General features: G+C 53.5%; 8 protein-coding genes and 1 non-coding gene across 9 annotated transcripts; 6 read left to right on the top strand and 3 right to left on the bottom strand.

The window, feature by feature from the left end:
• Positions 1 to 356: 356 nt before the first annotated feature.
• NCU05220 (ATP synthase subunit F) lies at positions 357 to 1,932 on the bottom strand. Its single transcript, XM_956787.3, has 5 exons — positions 1,689 to 1,932; positions 1,587 to 1,601; positions 1,056 to 1,206; positions 859 to 924; positions 357 to 784 (listed from the first exon to the last, which is right to left on the bottom strand). The coding sequence occupies exons 1-5, from the start codon at positions 1,734 to 1,736 to the stop codon at positions 759 to 761; spliced, it is 306 nt and encodes a 101-aa protein (XP_961880.2). The 5' UTR covers positions 1,737 to 1,932; the 3' UTR covers positions 357 to 758.
• Positions 1,933 to 2,090: 158 nt separating this feature from the next.
• Positions 2,091 to 3,596, top strand: nuo21 (NADH:ubiquinone oxidoreductase 21). The gene is made up of 3 exons (XM_956788.3): positions 2,091 to 2,580; positions 2,753 to 2,860; positions 2,918 to 3,596. The coding sequence occupies exons 1-3, from the start codon at positions 2,339 to 2,341 to the stop codon at positions 3,222 to 3,224; spliced, it is 657 nt and encodes a 218-aa protein (XP_961881.1). The 5' UTR covers positions 2,091 to 2,338; the 3' UTR covers positions 3,225 to 3,596.
• A 168-nt stretch (positions 3,597 to 3,764) lies between these two features.
• Positions 3,765 to 5,725, bottom strand: NCU05222 (CTLH domain-containing protein). The gene is made up of 3 exons (XM_956789.3): positions 5,230 to 5,725; positions 4,828 to 5,023; positions 3,765 to 4,579 (listed from the first exon to the last, which is right to left on the bottom strand). Exons 1-3 carry the CDS (start codon positions 5,334 to 5,336, stop codon positions 4,139 to 4,141), a joined length of 744 nt encoding a protein of 247 aa, XP_961882.2. The 5' UTR covers positions 5,337 to 5,725; the 3' UTR covers positions 3,765 to 4,138.
• A 251-nt stretch (positions 5,726 to 5,976) lies between these two features.
• On the top strand, positions 5,977 to 9,469 carry NCU16896 (hypothetical protein). The gene has a single exon (XM_011396142.1). The coding sequence runs from the start codon at positions 6,519 to 6,521 to the stop codon at positions 9,036 to 9,038; it is 2,520 nt and encodes an 839-aa protein (XP_011394444.1). The 5' UTR covers positions 5,977 to 6,518; the 3' UTR covers positions 9,039 to 9,469.
• A 157-nt stretch (positions 9,470 to 9,626) lies between these two features.
• Positions 9,627 to 10,532, top strand: NCU16895 (hypothetical protein; the record flags this gene model as incomplete). The annotated part of the gene is made up of 3 exons (XM_011396141.1): positions 9,627 to 9,663; positions 9,722 to 10,251; positions 10,320 to 10,532. 3 exons carry the CDS (start codon positions 9,627 to 9,629, stop codon positions 10,530 to 10,532), a joined length of 780 nt encoding a protein of 259 aa, XP_011394443.1.
• A 188-nt stretch (positions 10,533 to 10,720) lies between these two features.
• Positions 10,721 to 10,836, top strand: NCU15643. The gene has a single exon (XR_897877.1). It is a non-coding gene; the product is annotated as a 5S ribosomal RNA (ribosomal RNA).
• A 382-nt stretch (positions 10,837 to 11,218) lies between these two features.
• On the top strand, positions 11,219 to 14,050 carry NCU05224 (uridine-cytidine kinase 2). Its single transcript, XM_956791.3, has 7 exons — positions 11,219 to 12,332; positions 12,394 to 12,443; positions 12,519 to 12,663; positions 12,723 to 12,765; positions 12,824 to 12,909; positions 12,969 to 13,038; positions 13,104 to 14,050. The coding sequence occupies exons 1-7, from the start codon at positions 12,018 to 12,020 to the stop codon at positions 13,817 to 13,819; spliced, it is 1,425 nt and encodes a 474-aa protein (XP_961884.1). The 5' UTR covers positions 11,219 to 12,017; the 3' UTR covers positions 13,820 to 14,050.
• Positions 14,051 to 14,426: 376 nt separating this feature from the next.
• nde-1 (NADH dehydrogenase 64) lies at positions 14,427 to 17,500 on the top strand. The gene is made up of 2 exons (XM_956792.3): positions 14,427 to 17,032; positions 17,095 to 17,500. The coding sequence occupies exons 1-2, from the start codon at positions 15,028 to 15,030 to the stop codon at positions 17,109 to 17,111; spliced, it is 2,022 nt and encodes a 673-aa protein (XP_961885.1). The 5' UTR covers positions 14,427 to 15,027; the 3' UTR covers positions 17,112 to 17,500.
• On the bottom strand, positions 17,491 to 19,907 carry NCU05226 (ABC transporter). Its single transcript, XM_956793.3, has one exon. It carries the CDS (start codon positions 19,750 to 19,752, stop codon positions 17,668 to 17,670), a length of 2,085 nt encoding a protein of 694 aa, XP_961886.1. The 5' UTR covers positions 19,753 to 19,907; the 3' UTR covers positions 17,491 to 17,667.
• Positions 19,908 to 20,067: the final 160 nt, after the last annotated feature.

The following is a 20,067-nucleotide window of genomic DNA, read 5'->3' as shown; positions in this document are numbered from 1 at the left end:
AGCGCAGACCCGGCCGGCCACCACCCCCCCAGCGACCCGCACCAAACTGAAGGGAGCTTGGACCTCCTGTCTTTCTCAAGACTGAGGACCACCACAACACGGCACGGACATTATCAAATGGCAAGGCTACACCAGGGGTCCTCTTCACATCAACAACAGCCACACGCCTCGTCTACGTCCATGCGTCATGCAAAAGCTCGTGAGCATGACATATCCGTGAGATACAGTTGTCAGTGCCATATCAGTGGCGGTGGAACGGTTCTACATGGCTCATGACAATTGTTGAATCCAGTCTTTGGGGGTTCTCGCAAGTCGCAACCCCTCCTCGAGCTTGTTCAGTTATACATAAACTAATGGACCGAAACTTCCAAACTCGGGATTTCGCAGACTCCCCGGGTATCTTTCATCCGGAAAATTCATGGCATGATCTAGGATGCTGTCTTGGTCTGATCAATTCACGCCGGCGCCAGCTTCCACGTGGATGATTTTCCGGCTGACTCCCCATACTTCCATCTCCTCATGTCTTCACGTTGGAGGATTCAACTGACGTTGGTGAATTCAACCCCAAACGGCCGAATGTGATTCGTTTCACATTAAGCCACATTTGGCACCAAGTAAATCATGATCCGCTCTCGGGAGGAACCTTGGGAACCACGGCATTCCATCTATTAGATAGCACTTATGTACACGGCTGATTTCTTCAACTGTTCATCGCCAAGTAGGGAAAAGGGATATCTCATGAACAATGTTCCGCCCGCTTAGTGAGCGTGGTTCTTGTGGTGGCCTTTTTGTCACATGTCAGCATCTGTCCCCTTTCCTCTTCTGATCCATTTTCACAGTGGGCAATGTTGAACTTACGGAGGTGGAAGTAGTAGTTCTGGGCATAACCGACGATCAGGAGACCGACAATGGCGTGAACGATGGCTGTTTTCCTCTGTCAGCATCTTTCCCACTCTCTTTCTCTCTTCCTTCCTGACCCGTCCCCTTCCTCCTCTGGGACCTCTGGCCGGGCTTTTTCTCGACCCGGGACAACATGTAGATGATGGTAGACGTACGCTTAGCCGAAGGGTTCTTGCCGAAGTGCTTGGCCTGGTACTTGCCCCAGAAGCCCTGGGGCTTGATCTCGGGAGCGGGGCCGCGGGGAAGCTTCTCGTAGAACGAGACGACGCGCTTCATGACGACAGCATCGGGGGCAGCGCCAATGGCCTGGATTTGGGGGGTTGTCGAGTTAGCCACTGGACCTCCTGGTTCTGTAAATCCGCGCCAATCGCATCATCCTGTTCCTTCATATTCCCTCCCCTGCTGTCGGTCCGGTTTTTCTGCTCGTGTTGCTTCGTTTCCGGTCTTGTTTGTTTCATTTGTTGTCGTGTCCATACGATCCGAGCCGAAGTTTTGGCTGTGCCCGCATTGTTGTCGCATTTCCCCATCATGCATCGTCCATTGCCGGATTTCCCAATCTTGCTTGCTCTTTCTCTCTCTCCCATCACTGCCCATCATAGCAGCTGTCGCATTCGGTGCTGCCCAATCCATCTCGTCTATCGTATCTTGTCTCGTCGGAATCGCAGTTTCATCAAAATCGAACGTACCTTGGGAGAGGCGACCTAGCACACACACACACACACACAGCTTCTGTCAGCAACCAACCTCACCACTTCTCACCCAGCTCCCAAACAACAACGAAGACTCACCTTGGGGGGGATAAGGGTAGAGAGCGCACGGCGGGTGACGAAGCTCATTTTGGCGGTCGGGGGGTGGTTCAGCACTTGCACAGGTGTTGTTCCGGGTTTGGCGATGTTGTCACGGATTTGAGCTGTTAAAACGCAAGGACCTTCTCTTTTGGCGAACTTGAACCGGGCTGCCGTCTCTGCTGGGTGCGTGCACGGGCCCTCAGCGTCTGCCACTGGCACTGTCTGGGAAACACACTCAGCACAGAGGGGGACTGTCTCTTCGGCAGGAAAGGTTCTTGCGCGGTTGTTTCCGGCTGGCCAATTGGAGGGGAGATGGTGGGGGGTGGGCTTGGCACATTGACGGACAGCTTCGACTTCTGAGAGAGAGTCTCAGCACTCAGTCAGCACACTGCAGCGTCAACCCGCGACGACACAGCAACAGCAGTAAAGCCAAGGTGGTCAGTGCTTAGGTCTCCCCGACTTCCCTACCTAAGGTAGGTTGCTTGACTGGGATATCGTCACTTCGTCCGTCACAAGAACTACCTAATCAATTGCGGCTCCTCTTTTCGCGGTGGGAATTGGACGACAAGCTCCCTCCCCGAATCCACCGTGTACTCCTCTTCCCGACTCCATCGATACCGACGCTCGGTATAATTGATAAATCCCACGATATGTCTGCGCTACGAATCACCACCGCCTCGGCGGCGCGCATGTTGCGCACTTCGAATGCCATGATGCCTTCTGTCATGGGTGCTGCTCAGCGTCGAGCACTCAGCGACTCTGCCGAACCCGCCCGCGTGCCCTCTGTCGAGTCCGCCCGCGTGCCCGAGAAGCTCGCAAAGGAGGACTCGCCTCTGGCCACGCCCAAGCGGAACTCGCCCGATTACAATGTTCCCATTGACAAGGCCACTTCGTATGCGCTGCCCCGGTCTTGACCAGAAAGAATTACACCAAACACCGTATATCTAGATAATGCAAGACCGAAAAATGGAGGACCAACCCACCGCCATGGCTGCATATTCATCAGACGAAACCATAATGTAGCTCTGGGTCCATAAGAAGCTGACAATGGCTATCAAATGCAGCACCTGGACCCCAGTCCCCAAGCACATCCAGAATGGTTCCGAGGAAGGTATTCTTCCGGCCGCCGTCGTCTCGGGCGCTCCCATGGAGTTGCAAGCCCGCACTGTTCGGTACGTTATCTCCCTCTAATAAATAAAACAAACAACACAGGCTAACCACGCACCCAGCATCTACCTTCCTTCCAAACCCGCCACCCAATCCTCCAACAGCCGCGTCCTCTGGCGCATGGACTGGGACGTGCTCGAAAAGGGCCACCGCTGGGAAAACGAGCTGATGGGCTGGCAATCGTCGGGCGACTTTGTGCAGGGCACGCACCTGACCTTCCGCACCAAGGAGGAGGCCATTCAGTTTGCCGAGAAGCAAGGGTACGAGTACTTTGTGCAGGAGCCGAACCAGCGCCACTTTACGCCCAAGGCGTACGCCAACAACTTTTTGTATAGCCCCAAGAAGTTGAAGATTGTCAGGACCAAGTAAATGTCCTGTGGAAGAGGGGTGGGAAGAAGCAGGGCATACGTTCTGCGGAAAGGAAGGGGGATGTTGAGAGGGAAGATACAGGAAAAGAGGGATCAACTGAACCTCTGTGAAGGATTGCTACAGGAACCGACCAACAACAAAGAAGAAAGAGGGAAGAACGGAAACCTCTGAGACGGACTGTCTTCGACAAATATGGGAAACACGGAACCATATAAGAGAAATGAAACCTAGAGCAAGCATTTCGTTTTTTTACAACATGATACTTCCCTTTTCCTCCGCATCTCTGTTGTGTAAAAGGATTGACTATGGATGCTCTTTGTTCGAGAGGAACAGACTTGAAGAGACCGGAGTTAACATAATAGCTAAAGCAAATGTTGGTAGTACAGAGCGAAACCAGGTCAACAAGAGAGCACGGATATCGGAAGACATGAGCAGGCTGTTCGTGCTTGAGACTGGAGGATAAAAAGGGGGTGGTCAACACGATGGAAGCATGAGGCTCTAGAGATGGAAGTGCAAATGTGGGTCTGCGTGTAGACACTCTTTATTCGTAGTCTATCAGGAACACCCTGACATCTCCAGAGTTATGGGCATGTCAACATGGCACTTGAGACAGCAAGAGGCAGAAGAAGAACATAGGTTGACCGTCAAAACATTACTGTATTGTGTCAATAGAGCACCAAGTGCTATAACCCCCTCTCCGGATGATAATAATAGTGCGATGCCCCAATCGCTGGCAATACTTTCTGCCTCATTAACAACCCAAGGCGTCGTGTTCTACCGCCTGTCCTAACGCCTTCAGCATGCTTCAACCCGTTGAACCTCCAGTTATAATAATAAAACGCCAGTCATGTATAAGAAAAAAAAGCCCAAAAAGCAAAAGGCAAACCCCCAAAGCCTAAAGGCGCATCAAGGCTTTAAGTTGTGACCATGGGGTCATGCCCATTATCATCCCCGTTGAGACCAAGCTCGATACGGTCAGGAAGGTTTCTCTTCTTGGACCGACACGATGCCTCGGCCCATGCACGCATGCGAACAAGTTGACGGATGGCAGCTTCACGCCGCTCCGTGTGTCGTTGCAGGACTACCTCGTTCACTTGAGCTGCCGTGTTACGGCGCAGGTCAGAGTGGAGGAGCGCGGCCAGGTCGGGCTGGAGCTTATCAGCCGGGAAGATGAGCAAGGCCATCGTTTTCTCGAGCTCCTTCAGGAACTGCTCGTTGGAGGCAGCACGAGGGGCAAGCTTCTCCTGGGCAAAGTTGATCGCTGCCGAGGGATCATATCCTCTGGCGTTGCGGATGAGCTCAATAAGCTGCAACCGAAGCAGGGAAAAATGCAGATGAGGATCACTGTCCAGAATCTAAGCAACTCTGTTAGTCAAGGTCCGACAAGACTTGAATGCATGACAGAAAAGTTGATGTATGGTTGAGGAATCATAAAGAAGTGGTTGGTTCTCATCAAAGAGCCCGAAGGCTAGCCCAAAGGTCGACCCGAAAGCCAACCCAAAGGTTCACCGGAAGGCTTATGCGTGGTGCATGATTGAAACTCGTGTTCTAATCATCTCAAGGGAAGGAAGGAGTGTAAAGAGTAGAGGGGGGGTGAACCTACACCAGGGTCGAGTTCATTCAGGTCAGAGATGGCCTTTTGGATGTCTCCAACATGGATGGCGTGCTGGATCTGCTGACGAGCATTGATGGTAGGGTCTTCCTGCCTGGGCTTCAAGTTTGCCTCTTTCTGGAACTTTTCGGCGGCCTTGGGATATCCCTCCATCATCAGGTAGTCGAGGATCAAAGCATTGATGTCACTGTCATGCTGTTAGCCATTGTCCAATGCCAAACAATGTGTGTGATGGTGGCTTTGATGAAAAGACAAAAGAATACAGCAGTGTTCAGGCTTTTACGAGATAAGATGCAGAGTTTCTCCTCATGGATATCAGAGAGATTCCCATTAAATGCGATCATCATGTTGCTGGGTGCAGTGTGGGGGAGGATAGAGAAAGAAGAAGCTTACCTCTTTGGCGACTTGACGTCGGCCACCCTCGTTTCAAAGGCATGTTTGGAGGGAGTTGCAGTCGAAGTTGAGGAAGTCTGGGATTGGACGCGGCGGTGAAGGTCCATTATTGGTGATTGCCGATGGCGTTGGATGGTGGTGATGGTAGGGCGAGAGGTCAAAAGAGGCTCAAACCAGCCGGCCCGTGGGAGCAATGAAGCAGACGGGTATCGACGACGAAGGGTGGATGAGCCAGAACGCTGCTAGTCAAACTGCCGCATCGGTCTTCTTTCACGTGTGCCAGCACACTGGTGAAGTCGCCGAATGCCACACGCGCGAGCGGTAGAGGGGGGTGGGTGGACCGAAACCGGAAACCCGGTTGTGGTTGGAAGAGATAGAATTAGAAAAGAAGAAACTTGGGATGACGCAGAGTTTCGGCGTAGAAATAGTTTTTTTCGCAGATGGGGGTGGACGTGAAGAAATTGCGGATACTATCGACGTGGAGTTGGAGCCGAGTGGGAGCAGACGGCAGAATTGAACCAACGAACGGAAAAGGTCAAAGTTCGTTTCGGAAGCAAATGCGGCCCGTGCTCAATCCGTTGTGTTCGAGCTTCCCTTTCAAGTTGTGAGTGACCAGTTTGGCGGGGCAACTGCTTGTGCCCCGACCCGCAGATAAACCTAACCGACCGTGTTGGAGTGTGAGGATATCCACTACGAAATCGCTGCCTCGAGCTGAGCATCTACCTGTTCGCCCTACAGGTACCTAACCTCTGACCTCCGAAGGAGAAGCTCGCGATGACACGGCCGGATCATCCAAGATACTCAGTCACTTTATCAAGCCGTTCAGACAGCTCCAGCGAATGGTGTTGGGACTCGGAACCAACGGGCTTGTGCCTGGGCCGGCATGGCAGAACGCCTACCCCGCACATCTCCGCATGGAAGAACCACTGCACTACACCACTTGTACACAAGTAGCGAGACTAGCACGTAAGTAAACAAACGGATCATCACGACAATATGGAAGGAGCGCAAGGCTATGGAAAGGTCGACACAGCCACAGAGGGAAGGAGGGCATCCACAAATGGAAAGCCCGTAAAGACGGAGGTAGTTGACAGGCGGGTTGGCCACGAGAATTCGTGAATGTGAACCCCATCTCCTCAGGCTTTGAGAGCAGTCTGCTCCTCTCCAGACTTCACATACTTCTTTATCTTCTTTGTTTCCACCTGGAGCTTCATCTGGTCACTGCCCTTATTGTTATAGGAAGTTAGTGGGCACAAGAGTCCAAGTACTTGTAGCCTTCGCTGCCACACATGACGGGACTAGAATCCTCTGGGACAGCGCAGCTCTGCGAAGCATGCAGCCGAATTGATTTTGTCTCCATCTTCACAAGTCACCGTCTTCCCGTTGACCAAGCCCAGAGACCAACATGCAACTGTTTTACCGCACTCAATGCCCGGGGGCCGCATGGCTGGCCAAGCTCCGGCGACCCAACAGCGACGACAACAACGTGTGCTTTTTGCACTTTCTACCTCGAGTGTCAGATCCGCTCAAAAGATATTGCGAAGATGAAAGGCATGGATCGAATGGGCGTCTTTTTAAAGTGGTTCCACTCCTTGCAAGGCTTTCGACTGCGACATGTCGATGAAGGGAAGAAAGACTCACCTTCAAAAGATTATGTGCACGATGTTGTGGCATTGCAAATCGTCGGGGCCCGGTGGCCTGCGCGGTTCGATACCCAGAGCAATGGACATGCGATTTTGCGTCTTGTCGACCATGACCACTCGTCTTCTTCGATGACGACAATGCTGACAAGAGCTAAAGAAATGGGCGGTGGGCTGCTGGCTAGAAAAATCATTCCCGACAAGGTTAACTACCGCCTCGTTGAGGAGTGGCTGCAGCTTTGCCGGTCCGGACATGTATGGTGCGACTCCCATGAGGCCGACGAGGGTGGTGTAGTAGGAACAGGCCACATCCCCGGGTTTCAAGTCATCGACTGCACCACGGGAAACATTGTGTCTTTTGCCTCCCTTTCCGGCAGTACTTCTCGTGGAGGGCAGTCACTGACACCACCAGAATACGTCACGCTCAGTTATGTCTGGGGCCAAGGTCCCTTTGAAGGGCCAGTCAAGATCAAGCACCCTTCTGGCTCTCGACAACAACTGTCCCTGCCAGCCTCCCTACCGCTAACCATCAGTGACACGATTCAAGTCGTCCAGCGCCTTGGGTACAGGTACCTCTGGATCGACCGGTACTGCATCCCGCAGGACGACCTGCCAGCCAAGCAGATCCAGATCGAGAACATGGGCCACATCTACTCCCGCTCCGTGTTGACCATCATTGCCGCCGCTGGCGAGGGACCCGAATATGGGCTGCCGGGGGTTAGCGAGCGTTGGAGGGCCGAACAGCTTACTGTTCAAGTTGGGGCTGCTGCCCAAGGAAAAGGAATTTCCCTGGCGTTATACGAAAGGCCAAGAGTCGCCATCACGGACTCAAAGTGGCATACCCGCGGCTGGACGTTCCAGGAGGGACTCCTGTCTAGGCGAAGGCTGGTGTTTACGGACCAGATGGTGTACTTTCAGTGTTACGAGATGCATGGGGACGAGGTCTTGTCGTTGCCGATTCCTGATGACCCTAGCGGTGAGGACAAGGACAAGTTTGACGAGATCCGCTGCCTCTCCCTGGATGACGAAGAGTCAGACTTTGGCTTCATTTTCCCCCGTCGAATAACGGATTGGTCCAATTCTGACACCGTCTGGGATCGAATCAAGTCCTTTTGCCGGAGACAGCTTTCGTTTGATGCCGACACGCTCGATGCTGTTGCTGGTATCTTTGGGATGTACACAGCGGAAAAGTCGAACATACACAAAGGGGACGGGATCTCCTTCTTCTACGGCATGCCCATTGCTCCTTTCCAGCCGGAGTGGAATGAATCAAACGAGCAAAGGTTGTGGACTTGTGAGTTGCGGACTTTTTGGGAAACATATGAGAACGTGGCCCCGGGAAGCATAGATCCGAACCCAAAACTGCCCCTAAAAATGGAGGTGGATGTAACGACTAGTCTCACCTACAAACTAGTTGAAAGCCTCCTCTGGACCGATTCCTGGCACCACTTCCGCAAATTCGACAGCGATCCTTCACAGCTACTGCAACAGCGGTCACAGTTCCGGAGGCCGGTATTCTTCAGCTGGACGTGGGCGGGCTGGAAGACATGTATAGTCGAGCGCGACAGATTGTTTTCCAAGATGTTCGATAGCCGCACCAAGATTCATGTAGAGTACGAGGTTGAAGCTGGTCCAAGTCTCGCACACGCACCGAACGCAACGAAATGGAGGCGACTAGATTGGGAGCGAGACAACAAAGAGATCTTAGAGCTGGCACGAAATGCCGCTCATAAAATCCCCGCACGTCTAGTTATCAGGGGAACCGTGCTGGATATGAGGCTCAAGTGGCGCGATGGCGAGGAGAATAACGAGTCTTGGTGGAGGAAGTTTGGGGAGTGGACGTTTACATGGCCGCAGTTTATGGAAGGGAAGTCAATTGGCTTTCCGAGGGGTTTGTTGGAGGTTGCGGAACCTGGAGGCCGTACTGGCAAGGGAGAAGAGGTACAGGCTCTCGCCCTGATACTAGCAGGAAAGGCTTATTCGGGCGAGCCGAACAGGTCTCTGTTGGCGTTGTTGTTGAAGCCCGTTACGAGGATGTTGAATGGACGACCGGAAAGGATGTATGAACGCGTACACAAGATGGATTTGCATCTGAAAAAGGAGGAGTACAAAGCTGAGTGGACACCGCTGGCTGGGTTGCTAAGGGAGATGGAGGTGAGATTGTGCTGACCATTTTACAACTAATCGACGCCGTATCGCGGTACCGGATATCCACCAGCGGGTTCATAGCTGTATCATTTGAGTTGATGAACTCCTCCAGCCACTGTGAAACTGTCGAAGCGGTTCAAAATCTCCCGGCCAACTCCCAAGGCTAAGCAGCTTCGGCGTACGAAAGACGCCCGCAGCTAGGAGGACCTCTCGTCAAATCTTCTTGCCGGTGCTCGTAGTAGCACTGACCACGCACACTCCGGCCGCTTTCTTCCTGTTCTGGCCTTGCACATTCTTCCCAGTGTCTGTAGCTAGTTTAGCGAAAACAACACGAGGTACTGTGTGTGATTAGGGGCTCCTCCTATGGGTGGGATTGTGTAAGTCGGATTTTGCAACGTTATCTCCGGTAGCAAGCCTGTGATCTCTTCTTTTGCGCTTATACTTCACTGAGCCCTCTTCCCCGTCATTTGTTTGGATTGCCCATACATAACTATCTCCGTTTGAAGACGTACCACCCTTTTCATTGCATCTGCTCCACCTCATTAAGTTGAATCTCTCAAGCATCTCTACAAGAGTTTCCTACTTACCTCTACCTAGGTACCTGTAGCCATGTTTCATCCCGAAAAGACAGTTGTCTTGATCACCGGTACGAGAAACCATTTGGCTTCCTCGAGTGAACAACGAGACTAAAACATCCAGGGCAGGCGCAAACCAAGGAATCGGCTACGAGACAGCCAAAAGTCTAGTTCACTCCTCAGCCGACTACCACGTCATTCTCGGCAGCCGCGACATCAGCAAAGGTGAGGCGGCAGCTCAAACCCTGCTACAAGCTGGAGCCGGGGACAGCGTAAAGGCAACAAAGGGCACCGCCTCGTCGGTCTCTCTGGACGTGACGGACGAAGTGTCCATCGCAGCCGCAGTCGAGCATGTGGCAGCCGACTTCGGCAGGCTCGACGTACTGGTGAACAACGCAGGCATCATCTCGACAGCCAGCCCGCCCACGGCCCTGGCGCTCCGGCGCGTCCTCGAGACCAACGTGGTCGGCGCTCTGGCTGTGACTGAGGCGTTTCTCAACCTGCTGCGCAAGGCGGAACACAGGCCGCCGCGCTTGGTGTTTGTGAGTTCAAGCATGGGATCCATCACTCACGCGGCGGACCCGGCGTCTCCGTACTACAGCCCGCACGGAACAGAGTATCGGACTAGTAAGGCGGCGTTGAATATGCTTATGACTATGGTCAGTTTCCTCCTTTTTTAGGTACTCAAAGTCTCAGTCACGGGTGGTTAACTTTCCCCTTGGTGTAGTACTCTGCAAGACTCAAGCCGGAAGGGGTCCTCGTCATTGGTGCGGATCCCGGACTGTGCGCCACTAACTTTACGGGTGATGCTGCGTCGCTGAGGAATAGAGGGGCGGCGGAACCGGCCGAAGGGGGAAACCGAGTGGCAGCGGTCGTAAAGGGTGAGAGGGATGTTGATGCTGGAAAGGTCGTTGGTGTGTATGGGGTTAGTCCGTGGTAGACTCGGTCTATCCGTCGTGGGACTGCGTAGTGAGGACATTCTGTATCAGATCGAGTTGGATTCACTGAGTGATGGCCATGGAGTTGCGTTGCTGGTTGAAGCTTTTGGAATAGGTTGATGCAAGTCGTGGGACAGCTAATGGTCTGATGCTAGCTTATAGGCAGTGAATTGGATACAGATGATCACATACGACCATACCCACTGGAAAACTCGGGATCCCGTCCGCTCTCCCATAGATAAGCCAATGAGGGCCAGACTAGTAGTTGGGTCGGTGACGACCAGCGAATCCCTGGTGTTGTATGTTTTTTTTTCATCTTTTTCTTCTTACGCCGTGTACATCTTTTGGTTATCTACAATGTGATTGTTGCCAGTCCGTTCTGCTCCTCTCTCTTTTGCCGTAGACATGTTTGTATTGTCGTGTCGAGTGAGAATATGTCCTAACCCTAACCCCAAAGTGGTGCGCACTTGCACGTGTCGCAGCGAGGCCTTGCTGTGTGGCGCATCTGATCAAATGTCAAGCCACAGCAAGGTTGCATGCGGCACGAGGGTGATTGGTTGATAAGCAGCAGGTGGACAAGAGGGGACAGCCTTGTCTTGGGGTGACATCGGGCGGCATGTCCAGCTTCTTTGATATCGTGGGGTCCTTGATCCAGTGCCAGTGGGTTGGGAGGGGTCACGGTGGATGGCAGCAGTCCAGAACGTTGGGTCAGAAAAACATTTGCATTTTTTTGGATGCCCGTGGGTGGGTGGTGTGTGTCGTGTGAGGGTTTTTGGAGTGTGAACGAACTGAAAGCAGCCGCCAAAAGTGGTCGCGTGTTTCGTCCGGACTCGACTCGACTCGTGGATCGTGCACTGCATTTTTGTTCTGTTCTCAAAAAGGTTCTAGACACACCCCCTTCACCATCATCATCAACCCTCCAGTTCAAGGTTTCACTTTCTCCTCCAGTCGTCCTCCTGCTTTTTTTGCTTCTTTTGGACAAGACCTGCAGTGACCGACCGCATTTTCTCACCAGGAAAACCGCCTCCTTTTCCGCCTTGCATCAATCAGTCCCGTCGGATCTCCTCGAACCAGCGGCCAAGTGGAACTCTTATCCTTTCAAAGGACCCTGAACTCCCAAGAGAAAGGCAACCAATGATGTTGATGGGGTGACACTAGACGATAACACAACACATCATCATCAACCAAACCCCTTGGAGATATAAAACCTACCTATCTAGGTATACCTCGCTACATTCCACCCTTATCTGTACACTCTACAATTTATACAACCTACCTACATCTCCCACCGGAACAGCGATATTCCTGTACATACGGCATCAACCAACCAACCAACCAACCAACCAACCCAACGCCCCTGAGGGAAACACAACATACCCGTCCTCCCGTCCTCCCGTTGCCGTTGCCGAATCTCGGGTACTCATCTATCTGTGCCTACCGCATCCCTACTTCTACAGGTACCCAACCAATCACCATATTCACCAACCATGCGCGGCGACACCCCCCGCGACCTCGTCGACAGCCTCACAGACGGCATCAAGGGCCTCGACGTGCGCGTGGTCGAGAACCCGGACAGCACCATTGCCAAGCGGGCGCACTACGCGCCTCCGTGGGCCGATGTCAGCATCATCGGCATCGCTGGTAGTTCGGGGTCGGGCAAGTCGACGCTGTCGCAGGCGATTGTGAAGAAGCTGAACCTGCCGTGGGTGGTGATTTTGTCCATCGACTCGTTCTACAAGAGTTTGGATGCCGAGTCGAGCAGGAAGGCGTTTATGAATGAGTATGATTTTGATTCGCCCGAGGTAAGTCTTTCATGAGCTGTAGTCTTGAAGATATATCCTAAAACAGTGTGAAAATGTCTAGGCACTGGATTTTGATGTCCTGGTAGATCGGTTGCAGGACCTCAAGGCTGGGTAAGTTTTTCACTCTCAATGTTGAGTGAGGAGAAAGTAAAAGTGAAAGTGGGCTCATTGTATCTGTCAATGTAGCAAGCGTGCAGAGATTCCGGTTTACTCGTTTGAGAAACATGCTCGTCTCGACCGGACTACCGCCATTTACTCGCCACACGTCCTCATTCTTGAGGGTATCTTTGCTCTCTACGATCCTCGAGTTCTTGAACTGCTGGATATGAAGGTACGTCTCCTTGCAACTTGGCCAGGTGTAGTCAAGAGATGCTAACTATTTCACTACAGATCTTCTGTGAGGCTGATGCCGACACTTGCCTTTCCCGAAGAAGTGGGTTTCCCGTCGACACTTGGTGGCCGATCGTTCATGTTCTGACAGAGTCCCACAGTTTTGCGTGATGTGAAGGATCGTGGTCGCGACGTTGATGGCATCATCAAGCAATGGTTCAACTATGTCAAGCCCAACTTTGAAAAGGTGAGCCTTTGAATCCCCCTTTTGACGAGCATGAAGAACATCACTAACACATGCCCCAGTTTGTCGACCCCCAAAGAAAGGTGGCCGACATTATCGTCCCCCGCGGTGTCGAGAACCACGTGGCTATGAGTAAGTCTAGGCCATCTTCAAACCCCTATTTGCGTCAGTCATACTAACACCCGCCACACTTGTAGCCATGGTAACCCAATTCATCCAACAAAAACTGCTCGAAAAGTCCAAACGCCACCGCGCCGCCCTGACCCGGTTGGAATCGCAAGCGCGCCACCAGCCCTTATCCAACAAGGTCGTCCAGCTCGACCAGACCCCGCAGCTGCGCGGCATGAACACGCTCATCCACGACATCGACACGTCCAAGGAGGACTTTATCTTTTACTTCAACCGCTTCACGACCTTACTGATCGAAAAGGCCATGGACAACATCCCCTTTGCATCCACCACCATCACGACCCCGCTCAACCGCGAATACGCCGGTCTGCGACCGCGAGGCCAAGTCTCGGCCGTGGTCGTGCTGCGCGGCGGCGCCGCTCTGGAGGCCGGACTGAAACGGGTGTTGCCCGACTGCAAGACGGGCCGGGTGCTGATCCAGAGTAACATGCGCACGGGCGAACCGGAACTGCATTACCTGGCGCTGCCCAAGGACATTGACCAGCACGAGGCGGTGTTGCTGCTGGATGCGCAGATGAGCAGTGGCGGATCGGCGCTGATGGCGGTGCAGGTCCTGGTGGATCACGGCGTCAAGATGGACCGGATTGTGCTGGCGACGTATAGCGCGGGCAGGTTGGGGCTGCATAGGCTGACGACGGTGTTTCCGGAGGTGACGGTGGTGGTGGGGAATGTGATTCAGGATGTGGAGGAGCGGTGGGTGGAAAAGAGGTATTTCAGGTGTTAAAAGAAGAAGAAGAAGAAGAAGAAGAAGAAGAAGAAGAAGAGATGGTGATGGTCATTGATGATGGAAGTTGTTTGCATAGTTCTTTTGTCACATACTAGGTGTTGTTGTTGTTGTTGTAGCATGGATCTGGCGTATATGGAATGAATGGAGTCTAGTAGGCTGTTCTGTCAAGGTTGATGATCTTGGTAGTGGTAGTGGATATGACAGCGAGATCATCCTCATGCTTTACACTACGATGAGCCTCCTTCTATGATTGCTTCGGAAACTTTCGGAGATGGCAAGACAGTGAAGATGTTGGTTGTGGTGGTCAACTCTGATAGTGAGCCCCTGATATCTGGAATATTCTGATCTCAACCCTAACCCGTTTGACATTGGACGAACTCGAAGCAGGTTCGGGACCGCCGGTTTCGGGAGACAAGGCTATGCTGGTTAGTCTGTTAGCTCGGTACTCTTCAGCTGAGATACTATACGAGAGCTATCCCGGATCTGTCCGAGCCCCAGGAGGACGAAACGAGATAGCTGCCCTGGGTACGATCCAGTGGGCTATTAATAAAGTTCAATATGTATAGTACCCTGAATCTCGGCAAAAGCATACTGAAGGTAGGATCACACTTTAATTATGGACAGTTTGATATAAATCGCCCAAGGAAGTTGACTCGAGGTCTTGAGCTAACAAGCACACCAGTCTTGGACTAAGCTCAATGCAGGGTGCACTTTCAGGGCAGTGACGGGGAGTGACAGGGGCATAACAGGGCACGACAGGGGCGTCCCGCTGTTAGTTGGGCCCCCAGTCAGATCATCACTATGTACCTACCCTACTCGGAACGGACAATCAAGCGGAATGCGACGAAGATAAGACAAGACCCGACGTCAGGTCGTGAAAGAAATTCCCCGAAGAAAAGACATACAAACGGGCTGACTTCCATGTGAACAAGCTGTTTAATTCCTCGACTTCCTTCTTCTCTCCTCGACGCCGAGTCTTCTTCCTTTACTGGCTGCACTAACATTAAACACTGCACTGACACCGCAACACCACCTACCTAACACCAAGCGCCCGGACCTTATCAACACTGCCTTGGCTACCTCTAGGTAGGTATTGACGTCATACCAAAGCAGCACAGCAGCAGCAGCAGCAGCAAAAAGTAAACAACAGCAGACAACCACAGCAACACACCGCAGCCAACGCCCATACATATTGTGAACAAACAATGCTGCGCACATATCGAGTTGCGCGGGCTTCTGGCCTTGCTACAGCTCCTCGAACTTTGACTTTAACCTCGACGACAGCAACGCGACACTTGTTCACCCTACCAAAGAGTCTACAATTACGCCGCCCTGAGAAGCTCTCCCTCATCAGCCAACGACAATTGTCGGGCAGACCACTCCCGCGAACCCAGTCGCGACTCCTCAACTTTGGCTACCGCACCGCTGCCTGGTTTGGCAGCTCCATCGCATTTGTCGGCCTCAGCTTCGTCGCCTTCTTCCTCTACGATGCCTCGACCTACAGCTCCCACGCGACAAATCAGGGCGACATCACTGTCCCCAAGCTCGCCCTAAACCCTCGTCGCGGCGGTCCCAAGAACCTACCCATCCTCGAGATCTTCCTCGACGACGACGACAGCGAAGAGAAAAAGAAACACAAGGAGAAACCCAGGCTGGTCATCTTGGGTGGTGGCTGGGGCAGTGTGGCTCTGCTCAAGGAGCTCAACCCGGATGACTACCATGTCACCGTTGTCTCCCCGGCCAACTACTTCCTCTTCACGCCCATGCTGCCCTCGGCCACCGTCGGAACCCTCGAGCTCAAGTCCTTGGTAGAGCCCATCCGCAACATCATCGACCGAGTCAAGGGCCACTATATCCGGGCCGCCGCCGAAGATGTCGACTTCTCCTCCCGCCTGGTCGAGGTATCTCAAAAGGACCCCCGTGGCAACGAAGTGCGCTTCTACGTTCCCTACGACAAGCTCGTCATTGCCGTCGGCTCCACCACCAACCCTCACGGCGTCAAGGGTCTGGAGAACTGCCACTTCCTCAAAGACATCAACGACGCCCGCCAGATCCGCAACAAGATCATCCAAAACCTCGAGCTCTCCTGCCTGCCCACCACCTCGGACGAGGAGCGCAAGCGTCTGTTGTCCTTTGTCGTCTGCGGCGGCGGGCCCACCGGTGTCGAGTTCGCCGCCGAGCTCTTTGACCTTCTCAACGAGGACCTGACCCTCCACTTCCCGCGTCTCCTGCGCAACGAGATCTCCGTCCACCTCATCCAGTCCCGCGACCACATCCTCAACACGTACGATGAAGCTGTCTCCAAGTACGCCGAAGACCGCTTCTCGCGCGACCAAGTCGACGTGCTCGTCAACTCCCGCGTAGCCGAAGTCCGCCCCGAGTCCATCCTCTTCACACAGCGGGGCCCCGACGGCAAGACCACCGTGACCAAGGAGCTGCCCATGGGTTTCTGCCTCTGGTCAACAGGCGTCTCGCAAGCCGAGTTCTGCAAGCGCATCTCGCGCCAACTCGGTCCCGCCCAAACGAACCGACACGCCCTCGAGACCGACACGCACCTGCGTCTCAACGGCACACCCTTGGGCGACGTGTACGCCATTGGCGACTGCTCCACAATCCAGAACAACGTCGCCGACCACATCATCACCTTCCTCCGCAACCTCGCCTGGAAGCACGGCAAGGACCCGGAAAGCCTCGAGCTGCACTTCTCCGACTGGCGTGATGTCGCGCAGCAGATCAAGAAGCGCTTCCCGCAAGCCACGGCCCACTTGAAGCGACTCGACAAGCTGTTTGAAGAATACGACAAGGACCAGAACGGCACCCTCGACTTTGGCGAGCTGCGCGAGCTGCTGAAGCAGATCGACAGCAAGCTCACCTCCCTCCCTGCCACCGCGCAGCGCGCCCACCAGCAAGGACAGTACCTAGCGCACAAGTTCAACAAGCTTGCGCGCGCGGCGCCGGGGCTGTCGGCGAATGAGATTCACGAGGGCGATCTGGATGCGGCTGTGTACAAGGCGTTTGAGTACCGGCATTTGGGCAGTTTGGCGTATATTGGCAACAGCGCCGTGTTTGATTGGGGTGACGGCTGGAACTTTTCCGGAGGGCTGTGGGCCGTGTATGCATGGAGGAGCATTTACTTTACGCAGAGCGTGAGTTTGCGGACGAGGGTTCTCATGGCCATGGACTGGGGCAAGAGAGCGTTGTTTGGACGCGGTAAGTCTTGATCCAAGGCGATACGAAACAGTGTGAAAATGTTGCTAACGAAGTGCATGCAGATTTGATGAGCTACTAAAGCCGACTACTACTGATCTCTTTTGCTGTTTTCGGCACAATAAGAAAAGCAAGGACGTTTGGAGCTAAGCGGGAAAGCGAGCGAGCGGACGAGTAACTTTCGGCGGTTGTTATTATTTATCGGGGGCTGTTACCTACATACAAACCTTCATCTCACCTCACTTCATCTTACCTCTTCATGAAGTCATGATCCTTTTTTTGATTATTCATTGCGGTTCGGTTTTCTAGACGTGGGAATTGGTTGAGAGGCAGTCGTTGTTACCAAAAGCAAGTTCTAAAACTACATAGATTTCAGATAATTAATATCTTGCCACTTACTGTCTCCGTTCAATAAGAGCAATATCTCCCCTGGTGGTGGTCACAGGCTTACCTGACAGAAGTGATCCGATGATACCTCAAAATAGCCTGATACCTAATGAACTGTTTTATACTTGAGAAACTGTCATGACTCTTTGCACAATCATCCCTCCAAACAGTGAAGTCTATACATCCCTACTTAATTTTCTCTATCTCCATCATACATTTAGTTTGCCCTCAAACTTCCACATAACTTGATTTTAATTCCCATTAACCCCCCAAACCTCCCCCCACCTTCTACCACTCAACCTCAACGGGCCATCCAACCTCCCAAACCTCGCCTCCTGCCCACTGCTCGCCTCCGGCAAACACACCCACTCCCTTACGCAATCAGGCACTTCCTCCTTAATGTGGCTAATGCAAATCAAGGCCTGCTCGTCCGTCAACCCGTGCACCTTGACTTTACCAGCCTTGGCTTGCTCGCTATCTACTACTTCCACAGGAGCTACCGATAGACCATTCTTGGTCTTGGTCGTAGGAGCAGAAGTACTAGAAGAAGAAGAAGAAGAAGAAGAAGCAAAAGTCTTGTTCTCTCCGTGCATGAGAAACAACATGCATTTGTCGCGGACGGCATCGTCCATCCCGCTAAACGCCTCGTCGAGAACGACAATATCGGGGTTTTTGACGATAGCGCGCAAAAAGAGGAGTAAGCGCTGAGAAGAAAAAGGTAATTCGCCGAATTGGTAATCTTTTGCCCACTTCAGACTTGCTTCGTCGTCGGCATCGGTCTCTGCGAGTTCGACGGGAGTGTGGTGCGAACGTTTGGCAAAGGACGGGTTCAGTTCGTGTGCGAACCAGGATAGAGTAGCGTCTACTTTTCCCGTTGCTTCAGGGGTGAGTTTGGGGACAGAGCTGAACGTGTCGGCCCATGCGGACTCGAGAACGGAGCGGACGGTTAGCCGGCGAGGCATGTACTGGTGGATTTCGGGACTGGAGTGGCCGACGCGCGATTGGATGTCCCAGAAGGTTAAGGGGCGTTGACCGGATCCGGGTTCAGGCAAGCGGGATCGTCCAAAGAGTTTGATGGGGAGGGAGTAAGTCTGTGGATGGTCGGAGCAGAGTAGCGAGACGATGGTGGTTTTGCCGCTACCGTTGGGACCGAAGACACCCCAGCGGGAGCCGCGGCGGACGGTCCAGTGGAGGCCCGAAGGCCAGTTGCCAAGGACGGTCTTGGAGCCGTAGCGGACGGTGACGCCGGACATTTCGACTAGAGGTTCTTTTTCTGCTTCTTCTGGTGCGGTCTTCTCGGGACCAGGCGCGGAGTCGATGATGGGTGCTTGGTTGGTCGGGGAGCGGGTAAGTGCCTCGGCTAGGCCCTCCCCTTTGATACCCTCTTTCGTCAAGGTGCGGCCGATGTCGATGAGAGCATGAACAGGCATTGTTTCGTCTTCAGAAAGTCCACCCTTCCATACTCCGCGCACGTAGGCCCTCAAACCATCCAGTACGGTCCCCCGCTCGCCCATCGCGCCCACCTGGCTGTCCGTCCGCAGATACACCAGGTGCGTGATCCACTCCGGCAAGGGATCCTGTGGTCTCGCGGCCAGCACCAGCCGTGGGCTCTTCTTCTCCGCTAGACTTTGCAGCAAGGGACTCAAGCCCGCGACCGTAGCTGGGTCGAGTCCCATGAAGGGTTCATCCAGCAACAAGACCTCCGGGTCTTTGAAGAGTGCTCGCGCGATCCTGGCCCTACGGCCCTGTCCGTTGGAAAGAAACGAGACGGGGAGGTCGAGAAGGGTGTCCAGCCGCAAATCAACAACCACCCGTTCAAACAACTTTTCGTCCACTTTGTAATCCCCCGGCATCGAAGTCGGGTTAAGTTCCGTGTTGCCCAACAACCAATCCTTCACTGAAAAGTCCGTCTGTTCCCTGTGACTTTCGTACCGCGCAGAGATGTAACTGGATGCCGCTGCCCCAAGACCCCCGGACGTGGAAGTGGCGTCGAACCCGACATACTGAATCGCTTTGGCTGGGTTTCCTCTCAGCCGGGTGGGGACGTCTTCGGTAGAGAGATAGGGAAAGGAGCGAGCGGTGGGTGGGAAGCAGAGGTATTGGCCGCGGAGGAGTTGCAGGAAGCTGGTCTTGCCGGATTGGGAGGGACCGAGGATGGCCCAGTTGTGCGGAGACGAAGGGTGGGAGGGGATATCGAGGGTGAGGTTAGAGAAGAGTGGTGGGTTGGGGTGACCATGACCGTGGCCGTGGGAGGAAGGTTGGTGCCGGTAGAAGGTGCCGTTGGTGATGCGTATGATGGGGGGACGGACAGTGGTCCCTGGTGGTGGGAAGCGCATTTTGAAGTAGGGGTTATTTGGGGAGGTGAAACTTGGATGGGCCAGACATCTCAAGTGACCATCTCAGATGAAGGCGGAGGGAATGTATAAATGAAGAGTGACTGTGACATGACATGGTACTTGAAGAGGTTGATAGTACATACGTAGAGGTCGGGTGTAGGAAGCGACTTCGGAGTTAATTACATAATACGCCAGCCAATACCTTGTAATGACAATGACAATGACAATGACAAGTGACGGGACACCGGGGAGCCTGGCAGACACCCCACTACCTACCTAGCGTCTGTCTGGGGTACGTACCGCCGCCGCGCGCCG

Source organism: Neurospora crassa, linkage group IV (genome assembly GCF_000182925.2).
Source record: "Neurospora crassa OR74A linkage group IV, whole genome shotgun sequence".
In the NCBI taxonomy this organism is placed as follows: domain Eukaryota; kingdom Fungi; phylum Ascomycota; class Sordariomycetes; order Sordariales; family Sordariaceae; genus Neurospora; species Neurospora crassa.
The sequence above is the reverse complement of the archived record's forward strand: the minus strand, read 5'-3'. Positions and strand labels throughout refer to the sequence as shown.

What these genes read in the sequence shown, in the direction of transcription:
- NCU05220 (XM_956787.3), bottom strand. Translation starts at nt 1,736, where the DNA reads ATGAGCTTCGTCACCCGCCGTGCGCTCTCTACCCTTATCCCCCCCAAG. An exon ending in CAAGAACCCTTCGGCTAAGC is followed by an intron (nt 925 to 1,055) that starts GTACGTCTACCA and finishes AGAGGAAAACAG; the next exon opens with CCATCGTTCACGCCATTGTC. An exon ending in GAACTACTACTTCCACCTCC is followed by an intron (nt 785 to 858) that starts GTAAGTTCAACA and finishes TGTGACAAAAAG; the next exon opens with GCCACCACAAGAACCACGCT.
- nuo21 (XM_956788.3), top strand. Translation starts at nt 2,339, where the DNA reads ATGTCTGCGCTACGAATCACCACCGCCTCGGCGGCGCGCATGTTGCGC. An exon ending in CCCATTGACAAGGCCACTTC is followed by an intron (nt 2,581 to 2,752) that starts GTATGCGCTGCC and finishes TATCAAATGCAG; the next exon opens with CACCTGGACCCCAGTCCCCA. An exon ending in TTGCAAGCCCGCACTGTTCG is followed by an intron (nt 2,861 to 2,917) that starts GTACGTTATCTC and finishes CCACGCACCCAG; the next exon opens with CATCTACCTTCCTTCCAAAC.
- NCU05222 (XM_956789.3), bottom strand. Translation starts at nt 5,336, where the DNA reads ATGGACCTTCACCGCCGCGTCCAATCCCAGACTTCCTCAACTTCGACT. An exon ending in GACGTCAAGTCGCCAAAGAG is followed by an intron (nt 5,024 to 5,229) that starts GTAAGCTTCTTC and finishes ACAGCATGACAG; the next exon opens with TGACATCAATGCTTTGATCC. An exon ending in TGAATGAACTCGACCCTGGT is followed by an intron (nt 4,580 to 4,827) that starts GTAGGTTCACCC and finishes AGAGTTGCTTAG; the next exon opens with ATTCTGGACAGTGATCCTCA.
- NCU16896 (XM_011396142.1), top strand. Translation starts at nt 6,519, where the DNA reads ATGACGGGACTAGAATCCTCTGGGACAGCGCAGCTCTGCGAAGCATGC.
- NCU05224 (XM_956791.3), top strand. Translation starts at nt 12,018, where the DNA reads ATGCGCGGCGACACCCCCCGCGACCTCGTCGACAGCCTCACAGACGGC. An exon ending in ATGATTTTGATTCGCCCGAG is followed by an intron (nt 12,333 to 12,393) that starts GTAAGTCTTTCA and finishes GAAAATGTCTAG; the next exon opens with GCACTGGATTTTGATGTCCT. An exon ending in TCAAGCCCAACTTTGAAAAG is followed by an intron (nt 12,910 to 12,968) that starts GTGAGCCTTTGA and finishes CACATGCCCCAG; the next exon opens with TTTGTCGACCCCCAAAGAAA.
- nde-1 (XM_956792.3), top strand. Translation starts at nt 15,028, where the DNA reads ATGCTGCGCACATATCGAGTTGCGCGGGCTTCTGGCCTTGCTACAGCT.
- NCU05226 (XM_956793.3), bottom strand. Translation starts at nt 19,752, where the DNA reads ATGCGCTTCCCACCACCAGGGACCACTGTCCGTCCCCCCATCATACGC.